Source organism: Camellia sinensis, chromosome 6, assembly GCF_055761805.1.
Source record: "Camellia sinensis isolate YWXY chromosome 6, ASM5576180v1, whole genome shotgun sequence".
Lineage (NCBI taxonomy): Eukaryota > Viridiplantae > Streptophyta > Magnoliopsida > Ericales > Theaceae > Camellia > Camellia sinensis.
In genome coordinates, this window is record NC_138966.1 from 162,878,200 (window position 1) to 162,889,849 (window position 11,650).

Consider the following 11,650-nt stretch of genomic DNA (forward strand, 5'->3'; position numbering starts at 1 on the left):
TAAAAGACCGAGCAGTAAATGATGGCCATCAATCAGTAAACAGTAGTGGTTCCAACAAGGGAACCGACAGAGATCTCTGTAACAGTATCAGTAAACAGTAGTTGCTAAGGACGCCACAGTACAGTTCAGAATATAGGACATACATTCATTCAATTAACAGTATCAGTTCAGAAAGCAGTACGGTTCAATTGTTCAGAAGATAATCATTTTGAACATATCTTTACACAGTTGTTACTCACAGAGTTCTGGGCTATAGTAAAGCTAGAGTGTGTCTCCTCGGAAAGCCAACCCTACACAGTTTACAGATTGAACACACACTAAGCTACATAGTTGGAAAAGATAGTAACTTAATCCCTAATTTGCCTCGGTTTGGTTCTACATCTATTTCCTCAATAAGATGTCTTAAACTAGGCCTAAGAATGCCTAGAATGAGATAAGGATGTAAAGATGCACTTTAAAAGCATTTTCAGACTTTTCAGAAAACAGGGGTCACGCTCGAGCGTAGGTTACTCCGCTCGAGCGGACATGCAGACGAAGGTTACCGCTTGAGCGTATCATTACCCGCTCGAGCGTTCTGCAAAACAGTCAAAAGTACTGGAGAGGCGAAAATCACGCTCGATTGGGCGCTCGACACCCGCTCGAGCATGAGACACAATGTCCCGCTCGAGCGTCAATTATTCCGCTCAAGCGGACTTCAAAACAGAACAAAATGCTGGGAGCACGATTTCCACGTTCGAGCGCCAGTCACCCCGTTCGAGCGTGAGTCCAAATTCTGGAAATTCCAGATTTGAACCTCAAGCTCAAAACCAAGTTTTAAACCATAAATTTCGATCTTCTTGGGCCAATTTTCCAGAAAACACATCAAAACTCATACGTTAACATGATTCAAAGCTCAATTTGTAAAATCAAAGCCCAAGGGTGTTTCAAATAAATCCAATTCAAACCAATTTCCATGAATATGAAGAACGTGCAAACATGCATGAATTTAAACACTTCAAAGCTTGAAATGCTAGCTCAATTGAGCCCATTCTTTCTAAAAACATGATGAAATCATGGACTACTCTTAAAACATGGACATGCATGTGAGGAATGTGAACTACAACCTCAAACTTCAATATATATATATACATGCATGTAACAATTAAGCTTCAACACAACAATTTGAGCCATAGGTTGGCTCTAGTCTTCAACCTAGGTCTAAACCATGCAAGAAACAATTTAAACACAAGAATGAGAAGATGAATTTCTACCTTAAGTCTCCAATTCAAGGAAGGGAAGCTCAAATATGCAATTTCTTCTTCAATTTCCAAGCAATTCACAAGCAAAAGTGAGATGAAATCAACTCTTCTAGTCTCTCTCTCTCTACGGTCGGCAATAACAAGAGAATGGCTGATGAATTGTGTGCCTAAGTATATAATAAGGCTCAAATATGTGTAAGAAAGTGGTCACTAAGGGGGTAGTTTGGTAAATAAGCTTAACTCTCTTGATTACTCAATTTAATCTAATTAAATCATACCAAATCACATTTTAACTAAATATGCCATAAAATCGCATTAATTCTAAGGATCACAAATCATCAATCAATTTCAGATTCGGCCGCCGATAAGGCCTTCAATTAACAGCTTAAACATAAAAACTGAACAGATAATTAAACAGTCAACAGATAGACATACAATTAAACAGATATACTTAGTCAATTCAATTCCATATTTCAGTCAGTCAGTTCAATATTTCAATCAGTTCAATTGCCAATCATAATCAGTCTCAGTTTAGCAGTAATCAGTGGTTAATCGGTAAACAGTGGTGAGGGTTATTACAGTTTCCTCTTCTGTCTTAAGGCTATTGCTTTGGTTGGGTTGCCTTTTCGGACGTACTGCTGTAGCCGACCATCTTGTACCAATTCCTCCAGGTGATCCTTCAATGCATAACAACTCTCAGTATCATGGCCATGATCCTTGTGATATTCACACCGCCTATCCCGTCTTCGCATGTCGGGAGGTCTCACCATTTTCGACGGCCATTTGAAGAACAGAAGGTGTTGGATTTTGGACATAACCGCGTTGATCGGCTCTGACAACTCCGTATATTTCTTGTTGGCGCGCCTGCTGTCGACTTGTAGTTGTTCATTTGCTCGGTGGGAGCATTGGTCGCTTGATCGGCGAGAATCCCATCTTTTGTCTCGTTTAGCCCGATGCCGTGGTTCAAGGCTCTAAGGTGTTATAGAATTTAACGGCTGAGCAATTTCAGAAGGAGCCGTCTTATTGGCCACGTTTTTGGCTTTAACCCGTAAGGCGTCATCTTTCACTTTACAGTATTTCTCAATTTTCTTCATCAACGACCAGACTGTTTTGGGGGGCCGTCTGGTCAAAGAGCTGCGGTAGGCATTGTCGGGATGTAAACCCATCTTGAAGGCAGTAATGGCCATGGAGTCATTGCAAGCATCATCTACCAGATTAAAACACTCCTAATACCGTGCTGAATACGCACGAAAGGTTTTCCCCGGTTAAATCTGCATTGCCCAGAGGGAATCAGCTTGCTTTGGCTGGACCTCATTAGTGATAAACCTTGCCCTGAAGGATTTTTGGAGTTGGTGGAAGCTCTTGATCGAAGCCGGCTCCAGTTTATAATGCCACATGACAGCTAGTGGCCCCAAACTGTGCGGAAATATTCTACACATGAGAGCCTCGTCGTCCGCATGCAGCGTTATGGCTTGTTTGTAATGACAGATGTGATCGGTGGGGTCTGATTTACTGTCGTACAAGGTGAATGACGGTGCTTTGAATTTCTTGGGTAGCACTGCCCTTGCATCCGTTGTACAAAGGGATCACGCTGGTCTTCTTCGTCTAAACTGTTTCTTCTTCCCTTATGCTTTATACGTGGACTCTCTTCAGAAGAACTGGTAATTTCGGTTTGTCCCTTCTTCTTGGGCTCCGGGGATAATGAGTCAGAGTCGCTATCAGTGTCTTGTTGTCGGGCTCGAGGTTGTCGACCACCTGCCTTCAGAGGTCGTTCCGGATCTTGGCGTACAGCTTGTTTGGACTTCGCCATTTCCAAGCCTAAATCCTAACGGAGACGTTCATTCTCAGCGATCATGTTCTCCAACCTCTGTTCATTTTGCTTTTCTTGTTCTATGATCGCTTGCATGGTCTCAGGCGCTGAAGTTGAAGGCGAGGCAAAGTTCAAGGCGCGTCTTGCGGCTATAGTCTCCGGTCCAAGCATGTTTGTTAGAGTGAAGTCGTCTCTCTATGTGGTTTCATCAGTGACTATCGGAGGGTCTTCCGTTACGCCCGCCATGAATGTATTTGAGTATTTCCACGGACGGTGCCAATTGTAGGGAAGTGGTTTGGAAATACTCTTCAGATCCTAGGGGACGCTCGTGATCCTCAGCTATCCACCTGAAAAGGAATGAACACTCCGGTCGGGGGTGCTGGAATTAGCACTCCGACAGATAAGTCAGTGTATACTCTCTTGATTGCTTGTATTTTAAGTTAAGCATATTAGTTCTCACATACCTCTCTTTGGTTGTTGTTTTTCTATTTATATACGCTCCTGGTCTTCTAGGTAGGGCCCACTCTTGATCTGTCATACTATACACCGATTGGGAATTTATACGTTGCCTATCCGCGTTTGCAATTATTCGGCCACCATATCTCCTGTAGTTCTAGAAATTACATTATGCACCTAAAGTTTCTAATTTCATAACAAATAGGTCATTTTATTAATAAATTATCAAGTTAATTAACAGTTTTTAATAATTCAGATAGTTTTATTATTGTATAGGTGAACAATTAGAAACTTCATTTTTTCAATTAAATTCGTTAAATAAAAAATTCTAATAGGGGAGGTATTTGTAATTTTTCAAACCACATGAGGTAATTCGTATTTTAAACAAATCTTAGGAGATGTATTTGTAATTTAACCAAAAAATAAATGAAATATCTAATTTTTTATAATAATTTTTTAATTATTTAGAGGTGGCGGTTTGCCTTAGCAAACTTGAGAGGGTTCATCTTGAGGCAGAATTTGCGGCAATGCTGAAAAACTTTTTCCAAGTCGCAGAGGTGGCGGTTTGCCTTAGTAGACTTGACCACCAGATCATCTACATATACTTCCACTTCATGATGCAACATGTCATGGAACACTGCAGTCATAGCCCGTTGGTAGGTTGCCTCTGCATTTTTCAAATCGAAGGGCATCACCGTATAGAAAAAATTTCCCAAGGGCATTCTGAAAGCCGTTTTTTCTGTGTCTTCTGGTGCCATTTTGATTTGATTATAACCATTGAACCCATCCATGATGGAGAACATCTGATGGCCTGCGGTAGAATCGACAAGTGTGTCAGCGTGGGGCAACAGAAACTCATCTTTCGGGCAGGCCTTATTCAGGTCACGAAATTCTACACACACCCTGATCTAACCGTTCTTCTTCTGCACAGGTACAATATTTGCTAGCCAAGTTGGGTACTGCATAGGCTCAATGAACTTGGCCCTCTGCAACTTTTCTACCTCTGCCTTAATCTTTGCTTTAAGATTAGGGTGATACTTTCGAGCATGCTGCTTGATTGGCTTAGAGTTGGGGAAAGTGTCCAAATGATGAGTGACAAGGGATGGATCAAGACCAGGCATCTCGTTGTATGTCCAAGCGAAGACGTCACTATACCGTTTGAGTAATGTTATCAATTCTGCCTTAGCTACTAGAGCCATTGTATCGCTGATAAACATCGGTTTGCTCTGCCCTGGTAAGTCACTGAGGTTAACCTCAGCAAGTGTTTCCTGCTGTGGTTTGGGTCTATCTTGCGTGCATTCAGGGGTGGGCTCAGGCGTCTTCACCAGCCCTTCTTGGGATTCATTACCGTCACATTTATTTGTCTCGAGGCCATCCTCCTAAGGTATGAATATTGGCCCCCAAGATCGTTATAGGTAATAAACTGTCTTGTCGTCCTCACGCACCTTAACAATCTTGAGAGGAGGACTTGTGGATTCGCTGCTCCTTTTCTGTCCACTACTTTCTGGAGCAGCCTCTGCATCTCGAATGTCTTCCCACTTCGGCAATTTTACCCCTATAATTTTACCCGTCCTTGGAGTTTCATCCATTGACAACTCATTAAAGAAAACTGTATCTGAATAGTATGCCTCTTCCACTCCGAACGGCTTTTCTGACGCATTTATGGTCACTGTGCACTTTCCTAACTTTGCCTTCACGCATTGGTGATAACTTGACGGGATAGCCCCATATCGGTGCATCCAAGCTCTGCCAAGTATCATATGGTAATTTGTGTCTGGTTCAATCACATGGAACTTGGTTGCGGAACGGATCTCACCAACTGCTAAGTCCACAAGAACATGGCCCCTAGTAACTTTCTTCTCACTACTAAAACCCGTTACAGTGATCAGTTGGCGAATTAACCTAGACTCTGGTATACCGGCCTTTGCAAAGGTGTCAGTAGTGATAATGTTTATGGACGCCCCACCATCAAGGAAAGCACGCTTGAATTCTACATCATTGATGTAAGCTGTGACAAAAAGAGGACGATTATAAAGAAATGGGTATGCTTTGTCTGCTTCTGAAAAAGTAATGGCCCCATAATCTTCTTGGATGCGCTGAGGTACATACTCCTTAGCCTCAGCGACTTTGTCATGGTGCACTTCGGAGATGTTAATGAGGGCCTTTGTTGCTTCCATCCTGGCAGCTTGGCTCAGCCCTAGTTGGTCAAAGAAGGTACGAAATTTAACAGAGTTTTGCAAGGCTTGAGCATGAGTATCCTCTGCGAATTTTGCCTCTACAGGTACTGTCTCAGAGAGTTGGCCGCTGGCAATTTCTTCTAACTCATCATAGTAGGACGTCATGTGCACTTGATCGCGCACGGGTCCAAGGTACCTAATCATATGTATATTCTTCCCCTTCTCCTTGTGATTAGGATAGGGGTCCTTCCTTACATCACGATTACCGGCATTGTTAAACTTCAGCTCATTTGCGTCAACTTTCTTCTTGAAGATACTTTTCAACGTCCAACAGTCTTTAGTAGAGTGTTTGGTGGTTCTGTGATAGACACAATAATCTGGGCTTTCTTTGTCCTTCTTGGTTGTAGTAATATCAACCGGAGGCAGAGTAAGTTCGCCATTAGCGACCCATTCTTTAACCAAGGCCTTAACATTTTCAATGCTGCAGGGATATGAATTCCTGTCCTCATAACTCTTCCTCTTTCGAGAGGACGAAGCCTCTGCTTGCGAGCCCCTCCTTCCTATAGAGGTTACCGCAACAACTCTGTTACTGCGGGAGTAGCGGTGGTTGTCACGAGATCTGTGTAAAGGACCGGTGGTATTGAGATTTCTAGCTGCCTCAATCAAGGCTGAAAAGGTAGGCAGATTATGGTTCACCAAGAAAATTTTGTAGTCACACATGGCACCCTCCACATATATGCTGACTAAGTGAGCCTCATCCACTAGCTCATGACAATCAATAGCCTTGTCTTGGAACCGTTTAACATAATGCAGTATATTTTCATCTTCCTTTTGGACATCTCGCCCAAGTGTGTGGGTTGTAACTATCTCTTGGACTTGGAAGAACTTCGTATGGAACTTGTTCACCATCTCCTCCTAACTCTTGATCGAGTTGGGAGCCAAGTTCACGTACTAACTATAAGCCCTTTCAGTAAGTGATTTGGAGAACTCCCGAAGGCGCAGAGAGTGGTCACTGTCATGAATGCCAAGAGTTTTAATGCACGTGTTCTCTGGCATTGCCTTGTTTTCCATCAAACTTAATAAACTTAGGTATTGTATACCCAGTTGGGTATGGCATGGTTAATATCTCTTGAGAGTATGAGGGCTTCACATCTGGGTCTGGGAGAGATGACAGTTGTTTCTTGCCGCGTTCTAGCTCGAGCATAGCTTGTACATCGGCTTGAGTAACAAAGTGAGTGGGCTGGAATGGTCCAATCTGCTCCTGGATAGCTGAACCAACGGTCGTACCATTCGCCTGAGGCACCACCAGAGGCAACTAGATTGGAGCCCAAACCTCAGGGAACAAGTTAAGCATTGGGTTTGGGACTACTATAGACGGAGGTGCTTGCACTGGGGCTGGTCTAGAAGCCATGACCATAATAGCCTCAGTAAGAGTTTGTAAAGCTGCCAGGATGGGTATAGTGAGGCTGGTGGATCACATTTTTATAGCTTTTGCTCTTTACAATGACTTCAAAGCCATTGTAGAGAGACTGATGCTGATGCTCTTAGTTCTTGATCAATTATATTTTTGAAGTTTTTGATTTTTTTTTTGCCTGTTTAAAAGACTTTTGAAGATCTAATGTGATTATGTTTAGCAATTTTATTTCTCAAAATGCACGGTATAATTAATAATGAGATCAAAATATAATTGAGTATAAAATTATTAAGTTAAAATGTAACTTACCAAATTTGTTGCTAAAAATTTGAGGTGAAAAGATTAGATTTTAGGGAGATTGACCAATAAGTCCCATATCTTTATCACTGAGGTGGGTTTTTTCCGTCTTTAAACAAATCACACCATCCCTATTATCTCTTTACCTCTCCTTATAAAAAGATTAGATTTTAGGGAGATTGACCAATAAGTCCCATATTTTTTTCTTGTGATCCATTTAGTCATTTTGGATGTGTAATGACTCATTTGCCCGCTACATTGGAGTGTCACATTTAGAAAAAGTACACTAAAGAATTTTTTAATGTCACGTCATACCCGTCACGTTAGAGTGTCACATTTGAAAAAGTACACTAAAGAGTTTTTAATTTTTTTAGAGTGTCACATCATACCTGCCATGTTGGAGAGTCATATGTCACGTTTGAGAAAAGTACACTAAAGAGTATTTAATATTTTTAGAGTGTTATATCATACCTGTCACGTTGTGACGTTTGATAAAAGTATACTAAGGGGTTTTGAATTTCTTTTAGAGTGTTACATCATACACATCACGTTATCACGTTTGTGAAAAGTACACTGAGGCATTTTTATTTTTTTTGAAGTGTCACATCATACCCACCACGTTGTCACATTAGGGAAAAGTACACTAAAGAGTTTTTATTTTTTTTGGAATAGTAAAAGTTTTGAAGTGTTACGTTATATCCGTTACATTGTCACATTTAGGAAAAGTACACTAAGGAGTTTTTAATTTTTTTGGAGCGTCACATCATTGGAGTATTACATTAATACCTACCACATTGGAGTATCACATCATACCTGTCACATTAATAAAAGAGTATAGCTATCCACCAAAACACTATCAAAATAAAAAATAGGACCACATGGAAAGAAACTCTTCATTAATAGGACTTCACAGATTAATAGAAAAAACTTAGGACTAATTGAAGTATTTGTTTGTGAGATAAGATTTATTGGTAAATATTCCTAGATTTTAATAGTAAAACTAAGTCTTTTGTGTGTGTGTATGTGTGTGTGTGTCAACAGAACTCAATTTAAATTTTGAATTCAAATTTGTTCACCAAAGAAAAAACATTTACCAAAAATATATATTCCAATTAATATTTTGATCTCATCATTAAACATAAATATTTATAATGATGTTTTGTCTCTTAATAACCAAGCAACTTCATTTTTTTTTATTTAAATTTTGAATTCAACTTTGTAAACTAAAAAAAATTACCACAAATATTTTTTAACATGACTATTATCAAGCCCATCAGTGCCAGATAGAACACAAAGCAAATGCCAAAAAAAAAAAAAAAGGGACCAATTTCACTTGCCCTTTGCCTCCAAATCCCTTCTCCCTACTTTTTTTTTACCTTTCTTATACTAACTACAAAAACCCATAAATCTAGGGCATGCTCCTCACTTTTAAGAGTATAAAACACATAAACCCCTAAATATAGAGCATGCCTGGGTTATAAAAAAAATAAAAATAAAAATAATGTTTGGTTTCTCACTTCTCTTCTTTGCTTTCTCTATCTCTCTCTCCCAACCCCTCTAATTTCAAACCCTTCTCCAATAATTTCTTCCAAAACCACAGTCCCTCTCATGGACAATAACCCATGATTCAAAAATCCTCACTGCCAATCAGAATCTGAAATCACCCTCTCCATATAGTTACACCACCCTCATCGACAACAACCCTCTCCGAAACCACCCTTACTGCCACCTCCGAACGCCTCTTCCACACCTTCTCCAATGCAATGCCGTAGGGCCAAAACCTTATCCGCGACTATCTATGGCAACATTACCATTGGTTGCGACTTCAGCAGGTATCGTACGGCGATGGTTCGTTTCGATCTAGTGCTCCTCATTCTGAAAATGCTACACTCAGATCGACCAAATCTTCGATCTAACGAAATTGACTCACCGGGCTATAACAACCATCAGATGTGTCTTTACCTGGTATTGTACGGTGACGATTCATTCACGTTGGGTGATTTCTTAACCGAAATGTTGATGTTCGGAGGACTAGAGTCCCCAACGTTGCTCTCGGATATGGTCACGACAACAAAGGCTTGTTCGTCAACGATGCCAGGTTGTTGGGTTTGGGCCGAGGGAAGTGAGGCTGAGAGACAAAATAGAGAGTGTTTAGTGAGGCTGGAAATTAAGAATTAAGGCTGAGAGTCTTAAGAGAGATAGAAGAGTTTAGAGAGAGAGTGAGAAGAGCATGGGAGGATAGAGTGAGTGAATGTGTGTTTTGAAATTTAAAATCTGGAAAGTGAGGTTGAAAGAAAAAGAGATAAGAGAGTGTAGAGAGAAAATGAGGTGAGACGTGAGAGAGAAAGAGAGAGGGTGGGCGGGTACAAAGTTTTAGATAGTAATTTAGATGTGAAGATTCTGTTGTGCATAAAGTACAACAGCAACTGCTGCACATAGTACGGTGTCGTTTTGTTTCTTTGTTTTGTTTTGTTTTGTTTTTTTTGGGGGGGCTTATTGTTGTTGAATGGTATTGGTTTTTAAAATATTCCTTGTGGCAAAACTTTCATTAATTTTCTTATTGGTTTCATTTATTTAAAAAAAAATTTTGACCAAATTATTACTAATTTTCTTATTGATTGTTAAAAACATTACGCTTACAACCCATTTATGAGTATTTGTTCAAAATCAAATAATGTTAGAAATTAAATTTTTAATACATATTTTAAATATATATATATATATATATAAATTATATTAAAAATGTAAACATGTATATAAATATATAAAAGTGTGAAAGAATATGTAAAATGTGTATTAAAATTTTAATTTTTGAACATTACTTAATTTTTAGCAATTCGTAGCCTAATTTTTTTAAGGGAGCTTTTTTGATAAATCCTCTATCTAAGAGTTTTATTCCATCAAATCTATAATTTTTTTGACTATTCCATTAGATTCTATTAGAGGTAAAAAGATCAAAACACCCTCAATTTCTCTTGCCCCTACTAATGTTGATATTTAATGTTGATTGTCACTATATTTTGGTAGTTCCCATGCATCAGGATATTGACTGTCATTATATTCACATTAATTTGAAATGAATTTTTGTCATTGTGTTGTCAATCACATGATGTGAATATTCACATCATGTAATTGAAACGAATATTCACATAAATTTGAAATGAATTTTTTTCATTGTGTCGTCAATTGCATAATGTGAATATTCATACTAAAACATACGAATGTGAACATTCACATCACCACATGTTGTGAATAAGAATGTATTGTCAATTAAAAATCTAATGAATGTTATTTTTAATGTGTTGTCAATTAAAAATAAGAAGGTTCACATGTAGTGAACCTTCACATCACTACATAGATGAGATAGAATTTTTCGGAAAGGTGTTGTGAACGTTCATATCAGATGAGAGATAATGTTCACATTATTTTTAATATGTTGTCAATTGAAAATATATTCACATTATATAATAATATAAAATAATAACATCAATGTTATTTAACTTGTGTATAAAATTTCTTACGCCTTGGTCCTTTCTCTTCTCTCTCCTCCCCAACATTAAATATCAATATTAAATATAAGACCATAAGAGTCTAAGAAAATAGTATAAATCAAGAAAAAGGACTTTATGAAATAAAAGTATAAATACATGGGATTAAGTGGGTTAAAAAATTCTTTCATGGATTTCTTAGGTTAAAACACTTCTAAATGAGATTTATCAATAAAAATCTATTTTTTTAAATACAACAAATAAGAAAATTAATAAGAATTTGGTTAAATTTTTTTGGGGAAATTATAAATAAAAAAAAAATCCTAGGATTTGAGTCTTATAAGCCCTTAGATTTTAAGTTTGTTAATTTAAATCCTAATATTTTAATTTGTTTTCAATCTAAACTGTTTATCTATTTATATTAAGTAAAACTAACGAAAAAAAACAATATTTTAGCCACTAAACTCAACAAAAATAAAATGATATTTTAAACATTTTATGTACCTACATTAAGTTTAATGGCTAAAATACACTTTTTATACTAGTTTTATTTAATATAAATAGACAAATAATTTAGATTAAAAAAATAAGAGTTTAAATTAAAAAAATTAAAACAACAAGATTTATTTTGTTACTATGGTCAAACTCTAAGGTTTTTTTTTGGTTGTGATTTTTTTTTTAAATTGCAGCCAAACTTTGTCTTAAGAGATACTTTTAAAAGTCCAATATCATTTTATACACACAAAAAGATAAATAAATAAACAAAAAAA

At 37.9% G+C, this 11,650-nt stretch overlaps 1 protein-coding gene across 1 annotated transcript; it reads right to left on the reverse strand.

The window, feature by feature from the left end:
• Positions 1–3,968: 3,968 nt before the first annotated feature.
• Positions 3,969–5,681, reverse strand: LOC145793768 (uncharacterized). The gene is made up of 3 exons (XM_082876639.1): positions 4,950–5,681; positions 4,418–4,883; positions 3,969–4,315 (listed from the first exon to the last, which is right to left on the reverse strand). The coding sequence occupies exons 1-3, from the start codon at positions 5,679–5,681 to the stop codon at positions 3,969–3,971; spliced, it is 1,545 nt and encodes a 514-aa protein (XP_082732765.1).
• Positions 5,682–11,650: the final 5,969 nt, after the last annotated feature.